This window comes from Dendropsophus ebraccatus, chromosome 5 (genome assembly GCF_027789765.1).
Source record: "Dendropsophus ebraccatus isolate aDenEbr1 chromosome 5, aDenEbr1.pat, whole genome shotgun sequence".
NCBI classification, from domain to species: domain Eukaryota; kingdom Metazoa; phylum Chordata; class Amphibia; order Anura; family Hylidae; genus Dendropsophus; species Dendropsophus ebraccatus.
The window spans coordinates 136,735,110-136,757,500 of record NC_091458.1 but is presented as its reverse complement, the minus strand read 5'-3'; the positions used below and the strand labels follow the sequence as shown (position 1 = coordinate 136,757,500).

General features: G+C 42.8%; 1 protein-coding gene across 1 annotated transcript in view; it reads left to right on the top strand.

Annotated features, from left to right (window-relative positions):
- Nucleotides 1–21,953, top strand: part of MFSD2A (MFSD2 lysolipid transporter A, lysophospholipid) — a 23,151-nt gene extending 1,198 nt beyond the window's left edge. Inside the window, exons 2-14 of the mRNA XM_069971407.1 lie at nucleotides 2,424–2,552; nucleotides 2,641–2,765; nucleotides 7,848–7,971; nucleotides 8,807–8,885; nucleotides 8,985–9,139; nucleotides 10,528–10,618; nucleotides 10,735–10,856; nucleotides 13,777–13,860; nucleotides 14,943–15,026; nucleotides 15,261–15,373; nucleotides 17,579–17,722; nucleotides 18,564–18,740; nucleotides 19,554–21,953. Coding sequence (XP_069827508.1) covers nucleotides 2,424–2,552; nucleotides 2,641–2,765; nucleotides 7,848–7,971; nucleotides 8,807–8,885; nucleotides 8,985–9,139; nucleotides 10,528–10,618; nucleotides 10,735–10,856; nucleotides 13,777–13,860; nucleotides 14,943–15,026; nucleotides 15,261–15,373; nucleotides 17,579–17,722; nucleotides 18,564–18,740; nucleotides 19,554–19,608 — 1,482 coding nt within the window. The 3' untranslated portion in view covers nucleotides 19,609–21,953. The remainder of the gene's footprint in view (nucleotides 1–2,423; nucleotides 2,553–2,640; nucleotides 2,766–7,847; nucleotides 7,972–8,806; nucleotides 8,886–8,984; nucleotides 9,140–10,527; nucleotides 10,619–10,734; nucleotides 10,857–13,776; nucleotides 13,861–14,942; nucleotides 15,027–15,260; nucleotides 15,374–17,578; nucleotides 17,723–18,563; nucleotides 18,741–19,553) is intronic.
- Nucleotides 21,954–22,391: the final 438 nt, after the last annotated feature.

Sequence of the window (22,391 nt, the reverse complement as noted above, 5' to 3'; positions counted from 1 at the left end):
ACCTATACCTGTGGCTCCCCAAGAGTGGTGAAACTACGATGCCCATCTGGGCCTGACACCTGAAGGCTCTCAGTGCATGATGGGAGTTGTAGTTTCACCACAGGTTTGGGCCTACACCAGGTCTCTTTCATGTTCTAACCAACTTTCTTAAAGTGACGGCCGCCCTTGTCTGTTTATACGGAAATCTCTATAAACTTCGACAGAGTAAGCAGTAACGTGACTCACTGTAACCACATACGTACTCGCCGAGGACTTTCCTTTCGGAATAAGTCTAAGATCATATGTCCGGATATGAAGAATAGTGAAACGTAGATGAATTCCGAAATTGTGTCTATCGGGAATGTAACGCTCCTATAGAAGCTTATGGTAGTATAATGTGAGCCCGCCTATAGAGGTTACTAGAGGGCAAATGCATCTGTGTGCAGTCTCCTATATAGTAAAGGATGACTCATGTCATGCTGCCTAACCATTCAATGAAAGCGCTATCACCCGTATCCTATGTGATCAGGAGTATATAGGGGTATATAGGAGTATACATCTCCTCCATTCCCCATAATGTGGGGTGGGCAGGGGTTTCAGCTGGAATGTCAGGATTCTTCTTCTTCCTCAGTGAAACCAATTGTTAAAGTCCACATCATATTTACCATTCCCCACAATTCACGTGCTGCAGCAGTCGCCTCGAATCGATACGTCATGCAAAAGTGGTCTGCAGTGTTTACATGATTAAAAAAAACAAAACATGGCTACTTCCTTCCCAAAACAGCACCCCACTTGTCCTCAGGTTATGTGGGGTATTACAACTGCAATAGGACTGAGCTGCAGTACCCCTCACAAACTGTAAGTAAGAGTTGCGCTGTTCCTGGGAAAAATCAATCCTGGACAAGCCCTTTAAATCGGTTTCAGATTTGTACAGTCACTAGTATTGAAAGGGATTGTCCAGATAGAATGATTCCCTTGACAGGTGAAAGAACCCGCCTCTATGTAACAGCCGTCACTCAGAGACTCTTTGTAGCTGCTTACTATTGTAGCTAATAGGTCCAACCCCTGGCTCAATACCCAGTGGTCCTACTGAGGGACCAGGGGGGGTCCCGGACACTTTGTTCCGTATTCCAATGTGAAATTGTCGCCTGCCCTTGGGAAGTCTTTGACCGGCACCTGTTTAGTCTATGAATATAATCCCGGGCGGTTATTTCTCTGATTTATGGAGGAAAAGTAACAATAAATTATTTGGGTTATACTGGTAGCCATGTCGTCTGCACACAGGGAGAACCGGCACACATCTTAGCGGCCCAGTTCCTGTGACATCAATATGTTGATGTATCTACATTGTTTGCGACATTTACCGGCATGTTGTACTTCTATAACGGAAGTTTTCACCACAGTCTATGTAACTTTCTCTGGCGCTCTCTCTTATGTGTACCAAAGCTGCCGTGGTCTAGATAGGGAGGGTGATCCACTTAGTGTAGCCCATATAGAACAAATAACCTGTTTCTTCTTTATATGCATTGAAGCAATATTCTATCCTATGCATTGCAAGGTGTTTGTTTTTTTTTTTTTTTTTTTATATAATCTGTTCTTGGCATGTGCTGTTCACCTCGGCGTAGCTGGGGAGAAAGGTATTAACATTCTTGTGGGTTAAAGGGTTTTTTCACCAAAAAATCTCTTCTTTCAAAATCACTGGTGCCAGAGAATTGAAATGTACTTATATTTAAAAAAAGCACTTATCAGCTGCTGTATGTCCTGCAGGAAGTGGTGTATTCTTTCCAGTCTGACACAGTGCTCTTTGAGGGAATGTCCAGAGCAGGAGAGGTTTTCTATGGAGATTTGGTACTGCTCTGGACAGTCCCTGTCATGGACAGAGGTGGCAGCAGAGAGCACTGTGTCATTCTATTTAAAAATCTTCCAGTTCTTATCAGCTGCTGTATGTCCTGCAGGAAGTGGTGTATTCTTTACAGTATAACACAGTCCTCTCTGCTGCCACCTCTGTCCAGAGCAGTAGCAAATCCCCATAGAAAAGCTTTCCTGCTCTGGACACTCCCTGACAAGGACAGAGGTGGCAGCAAAGAGCACTTTGTCAGACTGGAAAGAATACACCACTTCCTGCAGGACATACAGCAGCTAATAAGTACTGGAAGACTTGAGATTTTTTGTTTAATAGAAGTAAATTACGAATTTCTGGCACCAGTTGATTTGAAAAAAATAAACTAACATTTTTTTTTATGAACAACCCCTTTAGGGGTACGTTCACACTTACCTGATCCGCAGCAGATTTCATTTAAATAACTGAACACTGCATAAAATCTGCTGCGGATCCTGTAGGTGTGAATGCATCCTTAAGAGTTCATTCTTTTCTCTTTGATTTGTATGTTCTTTATCATGTGAAGATTGAACCGTTCATGACCTATCCATGTCTTTTCTTACAGGGCCGACAAGGAAAGCACAAGCTGACCATATGCAGTAAGATATGTTACGCCATTGGTGGGGCGCCATATCAGATCACCGGTTGTGCCCTGGGATTCTTCCTGCAGATCTACCTCTTGGATGTGGTACAGGTAACGCTTCTCCTATGGTGGAATATAACAGTATTCCTTATATTGCTTTAGCAGTCCTGTCTCACCCTCATGCTTCCTCTACCTCTAGATGAGTCCCTTCCATGCCTCCATCATTCTTTTTACTGGACGGGTATGGGACGCCATTACGGACCCTCTGGTTGGATTCTTTGTTAGTAAAAGCTCTTGGACGGCGTTTGGCCGATTGATGCCTTGGTGAGTGTAATAAAAGCCTCTATGTCAGGGGGAGGGAACCTTGGCTTTCCAGCTGTTGCAGAACTACAACTCCCATCATGCCTGGACAGCCGAAGGCTGTCCAGGCATGATGGGAGTTGTAGTTCTGCAACAGCTGGACAGCCAAGGTTCCCTGCCCCTACTCTATATATATACGCACTTTACTATGTACTGATTTCCAGTTGCCTCATGTAGTTCCCAGTAAAGCACCTGCTGGTAGCCATTGGAATTAGACCGTGGTTCATTGACATCTTGGCTGCGAGCTGCTATACAATGTTCTGCCTACTGGTAGCAGGAAGCCAGCCGAATTCTGACTAAAGCGTGGGATGGGAATGCAGAAGAAACCTAAGCTAGATAGGGAAAGCAACCTGTTTGCATTGTTATGCAACATTGTATCTAGAGTTTAATAATGCAATGGTTTTCTATAGAGAAACCCATGTGGTGCTTACAGTATAGAGAACAGAGTGTATCAGCGGGTTTAGAGCTGTGTATGATGGCTCCATGTCCGCTGACATCTGTGCAGAGAGGATATCAGCAATGGTCTGCCATCGGCAGCAATAGCTGGGCGGCCAACAGTGATCTTTTCCGTTGCGAGTAGTGTGAAATTCAATAGTCGTCCTCTAGTCCAGAAATCCTGATAATCTGGCGTGCGTCCTGATTTCTTTTCTGGACTGGATGTGAATGATCAGTAACAGATCCTAGTGAGCAGAAGTCAACATTAGTGTGGACCTGGGTGTCAGCTCTGGCATTGGAGGTGGGATGAGTACTATGGCATTCATATCCCCACAGTCCAATGGATAGCGCTGATATGGGGATGTTATATGGCCAATAACTTAGTGGTCGTGCACAGGATTTTACTGGATGGATGTTGCCATTCATTAGAGCAGGGATGGGGAACCTTTGGCCATTCAGCTGTTGCAAAACTACAACTCCCATCATGTCTGGACAGCCAAAGCTTTCAAATCAACTGGTTTCAGAAAGTTATGTAGATTTTTAATTTAGTTCGATTTAAAAATTTCAATTCTTCCCATACTTATCAGCTGCTGTATGTCTTGCAGGAAGGGGTGTATTCTTTCCAGTCTGACGCACTGCTCTCTGCTGCCACCACTGTCCATGTCAGGAACTGTGCAGAGCAGTAGTAAATCCCCATAGAAAACCTCTCCTGCTCTGGACAGTTCCTGACATGGACAGAGGTGGCAGCAGAGAGCATTGTGTCAGGCTGGAAAGAATACACCTCTTCCTGCAGGACATACAGAAGCTGATAAGTACTGGAAGACTTGAGATTTTTAAATAGAAGTAAATTACAAATCTATGTCACTTTCTGAATCCAGTTTATTTAAAATAAAATGATTTTCCCTGGACAACCCCTTTAAGCCACAGCTCCTTGAAGAATGGCATGTAGTATAATAGTGAATGTCATTGAAGGAGAACAGGAGAAACAGCGAGTAGTAGTAGTAAAGGCACGGCAGCCAGCTGCTTGTTATTGGTTAACCCCGCGTGTTGTGGTTCTGTTATCTAACGAAGGAGATCCCTTGAGGACAGAGGTATACGCTATATTTACACAGCCACTATAGCATTACACCACTATTACCATTCACTAACAGCTTGTTTAATTTGTAGTAAGAGGAGTATGGGAGGAACTCTGCAGTATAGGGGTTAATGTGACTGACGCTAGAATGAATGCATGCCTTGTATGTGACCCAACAGCGGTGCCCATGGACCCCCGGGTCCCCTTCTCATATCCTATATTAATGAATGGATATATTGATCTACACCCAGTGAACCCGCTTCAGTCTTGGGTATAGCACATTACACAGACTCACACTGAATGAGCTCTGTATGGCTTGTTCTTTCAGTGGAAAGTAAAAAAAAAAAGTGTGTGTAATATATATTATAAAAAATATACAAAATAAATATATACATATGCTGCATATTAATATATATATTTTTATATATATATATATATAAAAATATGTAAAATAAATTATATATAATATTTTATATACATATGCTGCATATGAATATATATATATATATATATATATATATATATATATATATATATATCTATATCTCTCGGAACTGTCAAAACTTCATGGATTTGTAGGCAGAATCCTGAACTTGCATCCAGTGCCGCATATTGCAGTATATATTGTCTTTTATATATACTAGCTGCATGCCAGGAGCATGTATAGATATTGAATATACTTGTGTGTGACCCCCTGTCAAGTCGCAACTTCTAATAACTTTTTTTTATCAGTTTAGTTCTATACAATCAGAATTTATAGATTGGAAACTTTTAGATCCATTCTCTTTCATTGCTGAGTGCAGAGCACTGAGTGTGGGCACACAGGGGGTTAATCTTGATGGCGGCGGCGGTGCTGTGCGACTCCTCAGACAGAGCACGCGGGAGCTTTTGCCTGTGACGTGGCCCTCGCCTGATCACATACAAAGGCATGGTTCAAGAATGAGTTAACGTATAAAAATGGAAAGGGGGGCAGTGACTTTATTAGAGGCACAACACACCACCCGCCTGAGCCAATGAGGAGGCTGGGTGTGTGCGGCCGGGGCTCAGCCCACCCAATCAGAGGGGAGAGAGCGCTCAGCTATTCACTGACAGCTGAGCCTGGGGTTACTACAGGGCACAGGATGTAGGAGCTCTTACATACAGCAGATGTACATTAACTGCTGGCATGGAAGCTCAGGTGCTTCATACACAGCGAACGCTGCCGCTCTGTCCTGCAGGAAACACACCCAGGCTTTCATTTCACATGTGATTTATTTTTTTTTTCATGTAGAAATAATTTTTTGCAGTACTGAGGGTATCCTCAGTATATATATATATATATTCTGTTGCTTTAGCTTTGGCTATCCAGGCATGATGGGAATTGTAGTTTTGCAACAGCTAGGGGGCTAAAGGATCCCCATCCCTGGTTTACGCCAATTACTGCGTATTACGGCTTCCATCCACTTGTTGGCAGATATCGTCTAATTAAGCTTTTAAAATTTTTGAGCGATTTATCTTGTGCAAACGAAAAATGGTTTTGAACCACAGAGCAATCGTTTAAGCGATTTATCTACTCATGTAAAAGGACTGTTAGCTTAAGGGGTTAGAAAAACATAGCTGCCTTTTGGTAGAAACAGCGCCACTCTTGTCCTCAGTTTGGACCTGGTATTGCAGCTGACTTGTAATACCGTATATATCCTGAAGGCAGGGGTGGTGCTGTTCTTGAAAATAAGCAACTATGTTTTTCAAAATCCATTTAGTATCCATGAAGGCTGTGTAAGTCTGATATCCGGTTCTGTCGTCATTGACGTGCTGACTATAACAGCAACTGTGTGACATAACAGGATTTCCTGTCCATAACGGGAACAGCACATGATGTCCGCACTGTGACACTGATGCCAGGATTCAGCCTGTCCATCCACCATCTCATCCGCAGTGTTCCCAATGCTCTCCAGCCATTGTAAATCACAACTCCCCTAGCTGAAGGCCATGATGGGCATTGTAGTATTGCAGCAGCTGTAGATGTACTGTAGATGATGTATGGGCTTTTATCAATGTTTCATGAGGTTATTGTGTGTATACTTAGTGTAATGGGTATAATACACATCCAGACAACCTTTATAGCCCATTCTGGGGGTCAGGCCCTTTGGATAAACACAGTCCTTGCGTCATTGGTGTCAGTCTCTTGTGTCTGCTCGGCTTCAGATTCCTGTGTGGCTGTAATATCGCAGCTGCTGGCTCTGTATCTAGGAAAATACTCCTACATGCGCAGTGTTTCCTCCCATTTAACGTTTTATGGCAGGAAAAGAGACGTGATAAAAGCATGCCCCCCCCCCTCCTTCAGGTAGCGTGATGTCATCGGGGTGGACACACACGGCTTGTGTTACAGTCTGCTATTCCCAGCTATTCTAATGTATGGATATAATATCGGCCCATTCCCAAAGTGAGTCTGCATCCTCACTGACAACCGTCTAAATCTAGTAACTGAGCTTATACCTTATACCAATAGGCTCTTCTATGCCAGGAAATCTATCCGTATTAACTGGAAGATACCAAAGAAGCCATTTGTTGGCCATTGAGCAATAGATGTACAGTAAAGTCGAGAAAACTTCGAGCATGCTCTGGGGTGTCCGAACCTGAGCGTGCAGCTTTGATTACCAGGTGGATGAAGAAGATGGATGCAGCCCTAAAGAGTCCTGGAAAACATGGATACAGTATATGGCCTGTGGCTGTATCCAAGTTTTCCAGGACTCTTTAGGGCTGCATCCAACTTCTTCATCCACCTGGTAATCAATACTGCACACTCTGGATCAAACGAACACAAGCGTGCTTGAAATTTGCTCAACTCTTAAGGGGTTGTCCACCGGAAATCTTTTTCTTTCAAATCAACTGGTGTCAGAAAGTTATATAGATTTGTAATTTACTTCTATGAAAAAATCTCAAGTCTTCCCATACTTATCAGCTGCTGTATGTCCTGCAGGAAATGTTTTATTTTCAGTCTGACACAGGGCTCTCTGCTGACATCTCCGGCCGAGGCAGGAACTCTGTCTGTTTTCTATGAATCCCCATAGAAAACCTCTCTTGCTCTGGACAGTTCCTGTCTCGGCCAGAGATGTCAGCAGAGAGCACTGTGTCAGACTAAAAATAAAACATTTCCTGCAGGACATACAGCAGCTAAGTATATGAAGACTTAGAAGACTGTAATAGAAGTAAATTACAAATCTATATAACTTTCTGACACCAGTTGATTTGAAAGAAAAAGATTTTCGCTGGACAACCCCTTTAATATACAAAGAAAGGAAAACCAGATAGATGTTTGAGCGTCATGACTTTATTATCTCCTATAAGTAGTTATATTATTGAGAAAGACAATAAATCAATATGATATATGCTATTTATTTTTTATTTGTTATTTTTATTTATTATGTATTTGTTCCTATAGTAGTAGAGGTTTGCGTACTTTTCCTCCTTGGTGACTTGTGTGTGTATACTTGTTGTTGTTACCTGGAAATCTATATAAATATATTGTTTTATTCCCCTTTCTCCTCTTACAATAGGATTATACTGTCCACACCCTTTGCGGTGATCTCTTACTTCCTGGTCTGGTTTGTGCCTGGATTCACTAGCGGTCAGATCCTGTATTACCTGACCTTCTACTGCCTCTTCCAAACTCTTGTAACGGTAAGGATCATAGGAAGGTTATAGTAATCCTACGTATACTGTAGATTCACTGTCTTTTGAGGATCACCGAATGCTTAAAGGGGTTATCCAGCGAAAATCTTTTTCTCTCAAATAAACTTGTTTCAGAAAGTTATATAGATTTGTAATTTACTTCTTTTTAAAAATCTCAAGTCTTCACATACTTATCAGCTGCTGTATGTCCTGCAGGAAAGTGCTCCCTACTTATACCTATGTCCATGTCAGGAACTGTCCAGAGCAGAAGAGGTTTTCTATGGGGATTGGCTACTGCTCTTGGACAGTTCCTGACATGGACAGAGGTGTCAGACTGCAAGACATACAGCAGCTGATAAGTATGAGAAAATTTTGGATTTTTAAATAGAACTAAATTACAAATCTATATAACTTTCTGAAACCAGTTGATTTGAAAAAATATATATATTTCCGCTGGACAACCCCTTTATGGGGGTGATCTGGGAGTGAAAGAGGTGACATTGGTAATTTCACACTGCCATTGGTCACCACTAGTTTTGCCCAAATGCAGCAATACAAAGGGCAGCAGGGAGGAAGTGGAGCTGAGGGATAACCCCTTTAATGGTAGCAGAATGATTCTTATGGCCCCAATGGGAGTGTACTCACATGGCAATGTAGTCAGACCTTCGTACATCTTTATATCTCTTGCCAAACAGAAGGCTGGACCCCCATCAGAGGGAAGTAGGAAACCCGTCCCCAACCCCCCTCTGGTGCACGGCTTTTAGCAGGAAATCTCTATAGATCTGTCGTATTGCTATGTAGCTGTCGCTTTCCTTCTCTCACCCCTCTTATTTGTTCCTTGCAGTGTTTCCATGTGCCTTATTCAGCTCTGACAATGTTCATCAGTAAAGAGCAGAGTGACCGGGACTCCGCCACCGGATACCGTACGTGTACTTTTATATAGCCAGCTGGCATGGTCCTATGAATCTGTAGCTGGAAGGCTCTGCATGTCCTCTTCTTCATCTTGATTCTCTTCCTTTCAGGTATGACGGTTGAGGTATTGGGTACAGTCCTTGGCACGGCAATCCAAGGACAGATTGTGGGTAAGGTGGAGGAATCCTGCGTGCCAAACTCCTTTCAAAACCAGTCAATGGAGAGTGTCAATGGTTCTCAAGATCTAGAGTCTCTTAACAGCATGGTGAGTCTGACCACTTTCTATAAATCCCAAGACATGAAAGTATGTTTCCTTCTACCTGTGTATTACATGTTCAGGTAAACCTTTATCTTTGCCTACATACAGCACCTAATATCACATGTACTGTCATGGGCAAAGATAAAACCTTCAGTGATCAATGAAATAACCAGCAGTGGCTGCATCCTGTTCTTCTTGGAGGCAGTGACAGTCCGTCTTGTGTACTATTGAGGGTGGGGTCTCCATGTGACAGGAGCAGTGTCAGGGTGTGATTGTTAAAGCGACTCTGTACTCACAATCTGCCCCCCCCCCCCCGAACCGCTTGTACCTTCAGATAGCTGCTTTTAATCCAAGATCTGTCCTGGGGTCCGTTCAGCAGGTGATGCAGTTATTGTCATAAAACAACTTTTAATCCGGCAGCGCTGTGTCTAACGGCCGGGGCTTACGTTTGTATATGCATTAGGCTGGCACAACCTCTCTGTCCCTCCTCCACGCCCTCCTCATCATTAGGAATGCTCCAGGCAGATTGCTTCCTATTCCCCACCTGTGTGCATAATGAACATGGGCTGGATCGTTAATACACCTGTGCAAAGCTCAAACAGCAGTAAATGTTCCTGGATCATTTCTAATGATGAGGGCGGGGAGGAGGGACAGAGGTGGTGCCAGCCTAATGCATATACAAATGTAAGCCCCGGCCGTTAGACACAGCGCTGCAGGATTAAAAGTTGTTTTTAGGACAATAACTGCATCCCCTGCCGAACGGACTGCAGGACAGATCTTGGATTTAAAGCAGCTATCTGAAGGTACAAGTGGTTTGGGGGGGGTCAGATTGTGGGTACAGAGTCACTTTAACTTACGATATGCTTTGTATTGCAGTCATTAGGGGGGTTTTGTCAAATACGTTTTGAAATTTGTGACCTGCTTAAAGGGGTACTCTAGTGATTTTTCTTTTAAATAAACTGGTGTTAGAAGTAAATTACAAATTTCTATAACTTTCTATTTAAAAAATCTCAAGTCTTTCCATACTTATCAGCTACTGTATGTTCTGCAGGAGTTTGTGTTTTCTTTCCAGTCTGACACAGTGCTCTTTGCTGCCACCTCTGTTCATGACAGGAACTGTCCAATGCAGTAGCAAATCTCCATAGAAAATATCTCCTGCTCTGGACAGTTCCTGACATGGGCAGAGATGGCAGCAGAGAGCACTGTGTCAGACTGGAAAAAATACATCACTTCCTGTGGGACATACAGCAGCTGATAAGTACTGAAAGACATGAAATTACAAATCTATATAACTTTCTGAAACCAGTTGATTTGAAATAAATAAACATTCACAAAGTACCCCTTTAACTCCTGCAGTAGATGTGACTTACAATGAGAGGTGTTTATATCCACAGAGACAAGCCTACATGATAGCCGCAGGGGTCATCTGTGCCATTTATGTGCTATGTGCCATCATCCTGTCATTGGGAGTCCAGGAAAAGAGAGGTATGTCAATATTGGTCTGGGATCGGATCTCACACCTATGTGATTATAGTCTTACATTTATATACATGAGTACGTCTACTTCTAGCCTCACATTAGCCTCTTTGTTTCTTCTGCAGAATCATGTGAGCTCTTGTCTGACCAGCCTGTATCCTTCTGGCAAGGTCTAAAACTAGTGATGAGCCACGGGCCATACATTAAACTTATCACTGGCTTTCTTTTTACTTCATTGGCTTTCATGGTAAGTGCAGTCACTATACAGATGTCATTTATATATACATAATCCTGTTCATGTGTATATTATATTATATTTCCATGCTGCTTTTATCTCCTCCTTTTCATATATGCAATGTATCTAGCTAAACACATTGGATCTTAAAATCCACCTACAACATATCATGTATGGCACAGCCTGTCCGTCTGCTAGATCTAACATGCTCAATTATTTTTACCGCGGGAGAGAAGTGGTTTCAGGCAGTTACTTATCCCACCGGTCCCTGTCATCTGCAAAAACTTAAAACATGTCCGGTTTAGTCCGGGTCTGTGCAGCTGTGCACTTCACTCCCCATCTCACTACAGCAAACGTTCTCCGTTGCATCACGCGGCCGATGATAGTTGTAAGTGAACACCGATCTGCTAAATCGGAGCTCTCTTGCTCATCAACAGCTGATACATACTGGAAGACTTCAGATTTCTAAATAGAAATAAATTACAAATGTATATAACTTTCTGAAACCAGTTCATTTAAAAGACAAAGATTTTTTCCAGGGTACCGCTTTAAGAATACATTCCATTTAAAACATACAGCACAAGCCGGCGAGTAAGCAAAAGTAACCAGCGGCACTCACCAGTTTTTTTTCAAGATGATACATTGTAGACAGGTTTAGAGCTTGGAGAGACAGGTAAATGAGATGCTGTGCACTTGGACTACAGACGTTTCGTGGGAAAACTCTCCCGCTTCCTCTGGACCTTTCCTTCCCTGCCCTAAATCTGTCTACAATATATCATGTGGAATAAAGAAAGCTCTGTATGAAGAATGGTGAGTGCCGCTGGTTACTTTTGCTCACTCGCTGGCTTGTGCTGTTAATTTGCACATTTTCTGACTGTGCCAAAATTCTTGCCCAATGTGCTCCAGAATAATCGCCGTACATGCCTTACACCACATTTATTACATTGTTTATAGACCTTTTCTGTGCTTTGCTCATCAAGGGTGGGACTTGGCGGTAAGGGGGTGGGATTTAGCTGAAAAGGCAATACAGTGCACCAAATTAGTAGCGTAAATTCTCCCAGCCATTAAATGATATGTAATTAGTGAACAATATCTAAAAAGTCACCAGATTTAGGACGCACTGTGATAATTCTCCTCCTGTCTGGTCTAAATATTAGACTGGATTAGTAAATCTGCTGTAGTGTCAGTATTGGGGACATCCTAACAGAAGACTATTTAGTCAGAATACAGTGTTAGGTAGGAGAAGCATTAGGACAGCTGTATGGCACATATTTCTGTGACTGTCCCATTCATATGAATGGGGCTTGCAGAAATCCAATGCACATTCTGCAAAGATGACCACATTCAGGTGACATTTTCCGACACACATCTGTCATCCGTGCACATTACCCTTAGGTCTCTTTTAGCTTTTCAACTTCTGCATGGAAAGAAGAATGTTTCCTATAAGTTGAAATACTAACAAGGAACTTAAATACTAAGTATAGAATTTGTCTAAAGTTGCACAACTCTTACTCAAATGTGTTTCCTAGTTAGAAAAAAAGGAAAAAAGGCTGCTAGTCCACCACCGCCACCACCCCCGGAAATGGCGCCACTTTTGTCCATGTATCTGATAATGCCCCAGTATATAGAATGTGGCCTTTTAGAGATAAGATTTTTTTTTTTAAGTGTTCCAGGAAACGTATTATATTTGAAAGTCTCACTGTTGTTTAAAAAAAAAAAATGACATGTCAAATGTTTTGATCAGAGTGTTCAGACCTGTATTGATTGTGATACCGTGCCAGGAAAAGACAGTACTAAGTGCGGTCCTCTCTAGTAATGTGATGAGCCAGGCTCCTAATATAAGGTCCTATAACACAGCCCGAGCGATATTGTAGACGAGCACCGATCTGCTATATCTGCCCTCGTTTACTGGGCCCATTACACGGCCCGATAATCGTTTAGCAAGTGCTGTATAGTGCATCTTTAGCGATGTCCATGCAGTCTTTGCCCAAACAGTTTAATACCTGTGCATGTTTTCTCCTGCGCTCTGCCTCCTCCCCAGTCCCAAACGCTGCAGCTTCATCGGCACATCTGAGCTGGCAAGCTGCTCAGCCAATCACTGGCCAGGACCACCGCGGCCTGTCAGCTGAGAGAGGTCGCTCTGAAGCTGCAGTGCGTGGGACTGGGGAGGAAGCAGGGCACATGAGAAGACTGGGAACATGGACAGGTAATGTAATGTTTGTCAGCCGCACATCGCTATTACAGGTAGAAATGTGTGGTCAGCGGCCGATGATTTTAGGTCTGGGCCTAAAGAAATGATCATCCGATGAGCGTTCTATTGTCTGATCATTGTCTCTATTACACAGACCAAATCGGGCCAATTATTGCTCCTTGTAGTAGGGCCCCAAGTCTACAGAGCCGACTATTTTACTGACACAGTACAGGACCCGGACCGATCAAAACTCTTTCCATGTCTCTATGACATGTAAAAAGTTTTCTTGTAAGGACACTTTAAAGTCCTTCTGTTTACTGTAAGAACTGAATAGTTAATGATGTTGCTATATATGATACTATACTTTTTGTTTTATTTGTAACTATAACTGAAAGAAGTTATAGTTTAAAGAAGTTGTCCTAGATTGCTAACATTACCCAGATTATGTCCCCAAGTGCTGATCTCGGGAGCTTGGCTGCGGGCACAGTAGTGTTAGTTTACATGCTGCCTGTCGCTGCAGATAACTTTATGGTTGTGCGTCTTGAATACACCCTATGTATATACAGTCTTCCTATAACCACCTGCTATCAGGATTACAGTCTGTATAATGTCAGCACTCTGTTCTCTGTTACATCCAACACCACTGTTTGTTATGGCAGCAGTCTGACACATAGTATATAAGGTGTACATTGCTTATGAAGAGTTCAAGGTAACCTTTCCTTTCTCCTTCTTGTATTGAAGCTCCTGGAGGGAAACTTCGCCCTGTTTTTGAAATATACCCTGAAACACCGCAAGCACTTTCAGAATATTCTGCTTGTTATAATGGTGAGTACATCATATCATTATATAACTGATGTAGTAGGATCCTGTCTGACCAGAATACCTGCCCTGTAGGGTAATGTCTCAGCATGTGATAGATGCATTTAGACATCTCACATTTTACCCATAGTTTTCAGTGCTGTTTAAAATGCTGAATTACATTCGATACCAAGCACGCACACACTCTTTTGTCCTGCCAAGGCCAAGACAGAAAGCTATTGTAAACCGGCAAACATGACATGATGTCCCTTCTTCATTCTCTTCCTGGCAGATAAGCAGAATGTGGGTGGACTCACTTGGGGACATTTATGAACAATGCAGATTCTTACCTTTTTTGTGGCGTATGCCAGCTGTATACCCCCCGCTTACCTGATGGGTGGGCTGGGGGGACAGGGCAAGGCGGGAAAGAGGCATAGCCCTCCTCCACACCCAATTTGTCATGGTTTATGCCTGTTTCGGAGCAGGTGTAGATTTATTCTCAATCCCTGCGGCAGATGCAGGTCCGGCTGGCTTTAATAAGAGCCTCTTAGTAAATCTGGCTGGGAAAGTGGGGGCGGGGATTTAAGACTGGCATATGAGTACGCCAGTCTTAAAGCGAGTGTATCAGCAGGTTCATCGATGTAAGGTCTTTATATCAAGACTGGTGCCAGTGCGGGGATGCAGGTGTGTCAGTTTTTTTTTTTTTTTTTTTTTTTTGAACCATGGCCCAGTTCCTGCACCAGTCTATTCCCGGTCACCGGCCTGAAGCGCTGGAGGCAAGGCCGCCGGCCCCCAGTGCAACATTCTTCCCTTCCCTCTGTGACAAAGGGGAGGGGTTTTGTCACACTGGCGGTGGGCGTACCCGCCTCCAGTGCTTCAGGCTGGGCTGGTGAACGGGAATAGACCAAAAACCGGGCTGAGGTTTTAAAAAAAAAAGACTGCGGCACCAGCATCCCTACGCCGGGGCCAGTCTAAGAATGTAAAGATCTTAAAGTGATGTCCCTACTGTGCCAAATGATTATAACCTTTATTTCTCTGTCCTCTTTCCCAAACATTGTGCATGTATTCATTACTTAATTCATTTGTGTATTTCTGTCCCCCCCTCCCAGATTTCTGCTACGCTGACAGTACCATTCTGGCAGTGGTTCCTGACTCGTTTTGGAAAGAAAACTGCCGTCTATTTTGGGATATCGGTGAGTAAAAGTAGAGTACTGTAATCTAACCAGCAGAAGCATGGAAGAAGTGAATGTATACTTGGCAGAGATGATCAGTCTTTTTAGCACTGACCTGTTGCTGCCATCTACTGGTCATTTGAAGAATTAGCAAGACAGTAGACCGGCAAGCTCTTATCATGCTGCATGATTCAGTGGTATCTTATATTACATGTTAACTTCCTGTTTTTTTTTTGTTTGTTTGTTTCATTGCAGTCTGTTGTCCCATTCCTTATTGTTTCTGGCGTGGTGCAGGTCAATCTTATCGTAACGTATATCGTTGCTGTGGCTGCTGGACTCAGTGTAGCCGCCGCATTTCTCCTGCCATGGTGAGAACTGTCAGTTTTTACTTTTAAAGCAACCTCTTATTTTTCACAAAAGCTGAATGTGCCCTTGCTTTAGTTAAGGTGTAGTTCACACAGTACAATATGGTATATGAAGCAGATGCTATTGTGCTCCTGAAATAGAAATAGTTAGCAGATGCCAGGTTCTGGTATATGTACAACAGGGATAGGAAACCTTCGGCCCTCCTGGTCTGTTTTCATGCCTGCACTGCCAAAATGCTGCCTTTGGCTGTACACGACGGGAATTGTAGGTTTGCAAAGGTCTCCCATCCCTGGGGGTACAGCATGTTATAATGTTCTCCACGATTGATAGAATGTACAGTAGTGAGAGACAAGAGGACCTAACCTCTTTCTCCGTTTATGTAATCTGCAACAGAAGTTTTATTCTAAGAAGTGGGATTTAAGGGCTTCTAATCCTCCTTAAAGGAGAAGTCCAGTGAAAATTTTTATTAAAGTCTTTTATTGCCCCCAAAAAGTTATACAAATCACCAATATACACTTATAGGAAATGCTTCTAAAGTGTTTTTTTCCCTGCACTTACTACTGCATCAAGGCTTCACTTCCTGGATAAAATGGTGATGTCACGACCCGACTCCCAGAGCTGTGCTGGCTGTGGCTGCTGGAGAGGATGATGTCAGGGGGACACTGAGGGACACAGGGCACTGGAGGGACACTGAGCATCCCCCTGCCATCATCCTCTCCAGCAGCCACAGCCCGCACAGCTCTGGGAGTCGGGTCATGACATCACCATGTTATCCAGGAAGTGACATCACCATGTTATCCAGGAAGTGACATCACCATGTTATCCAGGAAGTGAAGCCTTGATGCAGCAGTAAGTGCAGGGAAAAAGCACTTTATGTGCATTTCCCGTAATAAGTGTATATTGGTGATTTGTATAACTTTTGGGGGGCAATACCATACTTTAATAAAAAATTTTGCCGGACTTTTCCTTTTAAGCTGAATTGTCAGGTGCTATTCCCGTGTTAGAAGAGCTTCAGCATAGTAACATAGCAGCTTGCTAACCATAGAGGAAAGATGAATTCAGCACTTGCCTAACCCATAAAACTGTGGGATGTTCCCCCATATAACCTTCTGACTTGTCCGCGTCTTGTTGGAGATTGGTGTTGTGTTACTTGTATGGTCTAAATCGTAAAACTCGTTATATCATTCAAATTTAGATGTGTGTATGCAGGTATTGGTCAGAAAATCTTTTGTGTCGTTGATAGCATCTTTTAAGCTGACCCTAAAATGATTGCTAATCGTTAATGGTACACATCATTTGTTCTTTTACTGGGTAAACGATCGCAGTTATTTTTTGGTGTTTTCTTGAGCGATTGGTAATCGATAGAAATTGATTTGTCTAATAGGTCCCTTAGTTAGGATTTTGACTGTTATGCCAACATTATTTTACTGCTTGATAGATAACATAAAACGTTACGTGTTATTGCATATACTTGGCTTTCTTCATCTTGAAATGATCTTGGTATCTGCTGGATTTTTTCCAAGTGCGTTCAGCTTATTTGCTTTATGAGCGATGTGCCTCTTATACGAGGTGATTTGAGGTAGTCTGACTTCACCTCTCTAACATAAGGCTCGAGCTACACTGCGACTTGGGGTACTATTACACGGGTCGATGATCGTTTAGCAAGGGCTGCACAGACATCATTAGCAATGTCCGTGCAGCCCTTGCCTAAACAGTTAATACATTACCTCTCCACGCTCCCGGTCATCTCCTGCCCTCTGCTTGTTTCCCAGTCCCACAGTTGCAGCTTCTGAGCAGTCTCTGAGCTGACAGGCCGCTCAGCCAATCACTGCCCAGGACTGCCACAGCCAGTGATTGGCTGAGTGACCTGTCAGTTCAGAGAAGCTGCATCGCGTGGTTCTGGGAAGAGAGCAAAAGGCAGGAGAAGACTGGGAGCGTGGACAGGTAATGTATTAACTGTGTGTCTAACCATCAGCCGACTGCCGCACATCACTATTACACGCAGCAATGCACATCTGGAGCCCGAAGATTTTAGGTCTGGGCCTAAAGAAAGGATCAGCCAATGAGTGTTTCATTGGCAGATCTTTGTCTCTATTACAGGGAGTGACAATCACCCAGATTCAGGCGAATGTTGATCGGATGGAGTTGGTATATTTTAGTACTTTCTGTTTTGGCTGCACAATCTAATGTCTTTCACTGTCTGACAGGTCCATGCTTCCGGATGTCATTGATGACTTTGTTTTGAAGAATCCAGATTCTCCTGGACATGAAGCCATTTTCTTCTCATTTTATGTTTTCTTTACAAAATTTGCCTCCGGAGTATCATTGGGGATTTCTACACTAAGCTTGGAGTGAGTATTATGGAATCTATGCAACACAATGAGAGGTTGTTGGTATAGGTGGAAACTACCCATTAAATTTAGAAACATGGTGGTGCAGAATCCAAACCAATGTGCCCAGTGAAGCATTTGCCCCAGTACATTGCTGTACTCTGTGGCAGACAATTGGTTACTCAGTTTACCTACCTGCCTGCAGGAATTGCTCAGCCAGTCAGTAACTGCCATGGTGTCCCGCCCCAGTCACTGATTGGCTGAGCGGGCATTTCTGTGTGCTGCAATTGTCTTGCTGCAAAACCTATTCTAATAATAAAGTGAAAACTGACTAGCTTGCTTGTGTTTGTTTGCTCATATAGCCTGGGCAGAGACTCAATTTGATGTTGTAAGAAGTTTGGCTTATCATAGCAGACAACATAGCAACTGTTAACATGTATGGTCACCTGCATCTTCACCAGTCAATTATGAGATGCCATGGCGTCATGGTTGATGCCCAGAAATAATTTTGTAGTATATTAATGTTTTTTCCATTGTGCTAAAGGCAAAATAAAAATTGTAGTGAACCCTAGATGATCAAAAAGAAGACAGAAAATCTTAAAGGGGTAGTTCACCCCCCCCCCCCCCCCCCAAAAAAAAAAAAAAAAAAAATCTTTCAAATCAAGTGGTGCTAGAAAGTGCCATACATTTGTAGTTTACTTCTGTTAAAAATTTTCAAGTCTTCCAATACTTATCAGCTGCTGTATGTCATGCATGAAGTGGTGTATTATTATAACCTTTAGTATAAAAAAAGAACAGAGCGGGAGATTTATCAAGCAGTCCTACATTACTTTATATTCATGCAGTCCATTCTTCAATCCAGTTTTGCAGGCTATCAGACAGGTAGCTGTGATCAGCCAGACTCTGTGGATGTGACTCTGAAGTTACTGGTGTGTGCTGCTCCCATACTCATGATACTTGTCGGGCTCCTACTCTTTAAACTGTATCCGATCGATGAAGAAAAGAGGAAAGAGAATAAGAAAGCTCTGCAGCTCCTCAGGTGAGATCATTTTATCTGCTGATCTATGTGTGCATATACTGTATGTAGGACCAAGCCGCATAAATAAATAAATCATCCCCCCTCCTGGTGACTGACAATTCATTCCATACTAGTTATTACCTTTTCAGCCTGCTTCCCCCAGTTCTGAGCTGCTGCTTTCTACTGAAGACACAGAAAACTGTGTGTGAGCTGTTCTCTCCATCTCCCCCTCCTCCCCCCCCCCCCTTCCAAGACAGTTAATGTAAACAGTGTCCCTGGCCGGCTCTGCACTCTGTAATGCTGGGAGGGTTAATCAGAATTCTTCATCAGCAACTTGACCTTCCAGCATTACAGAGCACAGAGACAGGTGGCCAGGGACGCTGTTTACATGAGCTGTCTTGGAGGGGGGAGAGATGAAGAGAACAGCTCACACACAGTTTTCTGTGTCTTTAAATACTGTAAACTGCTGCCTGTAGTCAGAATTTTCCATAGTTTCCCTCAGAATTACAAAACTTCCCTAGGTAGCCTTGCCTGGAATATATTCTCTCTGAGCTAATAAAAACAATTCCCATAATAACTTGTGATGGGATTTTGGATGGTGTTTCAAGTATACAATGTCCATGTAAGAAGCCTGCCATGCTGTGGCTTGAAAATACAAAGGATAGAAGGGGAGGGGGGTAGACTTTAGGCCAGGTTGTGGGTTATAGCGAGAGCAAGATAAAATTTGTTAGCATGGGATGATGCACATAAAATGATAAAAGATATCTATTATCTAAGGTAACATCGGATGTACATGTACTGATTTTAACACCTTTTTTTGTTTATGGTCTACAGAGAAAATGACCGGGACTCTGATTCAGACTCCATAGAACTTGCAAGCAATGTATGACCCAGGCAGAGTTCTATGCTGCAGTTTACACACAGGAGCTTTAGAGACGTTCAGTTTACCCCAGTGGGGGGGTATGCAGTAGCCCATGAATGACCTTTCTGCACTGTGGAGTTAAGAACCATGTCATCTTTTGGGGGCACCTCCCTGCTCCCTGGTGCTATCTGTGCTCAGCACACACTGAATGCTGCAATCCTACTGAAAATTGCACTAACATAGGGTAAATGTATTAACTGTAAATTTGCAAAATGGTTTTTGTATATAAGGACTTCATCACAAGCGTGTGGGGAACAGAGGAAGTAATTATTTCTATTCTATTGTATTGTACATGTGACCCCCTAAATTATAGTATCTCAGCAGGTGGTGGATGCCTGTCACACGCCAAACCTTGAGATTCAATAATGGCTGTACAGCGTGGATGGGTGTGTGTTCCTAATAAATGTATATAATAATGTATAGGTTATATGTGTCTGTTGCCATGTCTGAAGATGTGAGTAATGTATATGCAACCAGTAGACCTAATATTTCTTAAGACGTAATTTAAGGTTATCTTTCTATGAAGATACAGGGACTTTTATACATTCTCACCTTTATTTAAATGTGTCCGAAAATTGCCAAAATTGTCATTTGGACGCAGAACTCATTGATCGTGAATGGCCAAATAGTGACGAGCGCATATGTATATCTGTGTTGCATAAGGTTTACTTTTACTTTGGTACTAGGCCCATTGGCCTTGTCTCGGTTCTGGATGAAAGGCCATTAATACTTATTACATGATAGAATCCTGAATGTGCACATTATACTGTACCTCAAGCTGCTAGTCTGCCTTATACATGGGAAGTGCTGCCCGGTGTATGTACTGGAGCACAACTGATCCAACCTATAAGCAGGGAACTTTTACATACCAAACGTTTTAACAGTATTCACAGCAGTGGCGATAATAAAAGGGTTAGTTTATCCATCTGCAGTCTTCTTGTCATCCCTATTGTCAGGGGCGTAACTAGAAATGGCTGGGCCCCATAGCAAACTTTTGATTGGGCCCCCCTGTCCACCCCAACTGACTACTAAGGCTATGTTCACATCACGTTTTCAGCCCCATGTCGGGAATCCATGAAAAAAGGATGCTGGCGTGCGGCCGACGGCCCCATTGACTTGTATGGGCAGGACATGTTCGTTTTGTGATTACGTTCTGTTCATTTGGCGGACCTATACCACTTTTGTGCAGGAAGACCACACTTTTGAGTCTTGCACAAAAGAAGTATCTGTCGGCAGATGGACAGAACATAGTCACAAAATGACTCCGTCCTGCCCATACAAGTCAAATGGGTCATTGGCTGCACGTCGACATCCTTTTTTACATTGATGCCCGATGTGGGGCTGAAAACCTAGCCTACGCCATCAAGTGTAGTCATATCTTCATAACGGCGAGGAGTACTTACCGTTAAAGGGATATTTGCAGCCCACTCAGCCACCGGGAACTGCAAATGATGACAGCTCAGGGGGCCCAGTATATTGTAGGAGTGGGTCACCGGCCCCATAGCAGCTGCTATGGCTGCTACAGCAGTAGTTACGCCCCTGCCTATTGTAGTACATCATATCCACCTCTTCTGATGATGGCAGGGTCTAATAGCTTATTGGTTCTACTTGAATTCTGTGTTTTTTTTAGTAGTCCTTGAAGCCGTGCTCCTAACATAGTCATCCAGGTTACAGAGTATTTTGTATCATTTTAGTCCGTTTCAAGTACAAGAAGCAAAAGGCACAAGGAAGAAGCTGTTATGTCTGGTGATTTTTGGCATATAAAAGCACTTGGTCAGAATGATGAACCTATCTTTGTAAAGCTATGGAAATGTTTCTATTAAATATATGTTGCTACGGATGTGCATAGTGTTTTGTATCCCTGCAGTGTGATTGTGAACCGTGTAGTGATTTTATACTACAGTATTTCAGAAGCCACAAGTATGTGCATTGTATTGAAGTGTCCATAGCTGCTTGGCGGGTGGGCGACCATGACGTGTATTAGTCGTGCGGGAGGAGAGGCCACAAGAGCTTATTGAGTCACAATGATTTACTGCACAATAGATTAGTCCTGTTTAATAGAGCGCAAGTTTGACTGTAACTCATATTGATGAGGGTTGGGCTGGACCCTATGGGTCGGCTACTATAGCAGAACACTGCAGCAGTTAGATCTTATATGGGGAATAGAGATGAGCGCAATTTGAGCATGCTCAGGTCCGTCCGAACCCGATCGTGCAGCATCTGATTAGTGGTGGCTGAAAAAGTTGGATGCAGCCTTAGGCTATGTTCACACAACGTAGGTTCAGTATTAATCACGGCCGTTGTTGCCGATTTGAAACACGGCCATGTTAAATACTAAATACTAAACTTACACTGTGCTGCAGCTAGAGGGAATCTCGACCAGTGTGTATACACATAGTGTGTGTGTGTGTGTGTGTGTGTAATATATATATATATATATATATATATATATATATAATTGTGTGTGTGTATATATATATATACACATACATACACACACACACACATATATATATATATATGTGTGTGTGTGTGTGTGTGTATGTATGTGTATATGTGTATATATATATATATATATATATATATATATATATATATATATATATATATACATACACACACACACATATATTATATATGTGTGTGTATATATATAATATATTTCACACACACAGTGTATACATTCCGGCCAGGATCGCTAACGGCGCCGCAAAAAACTGAACTATGAGTTTTCTGTGGCTTCTATCCAT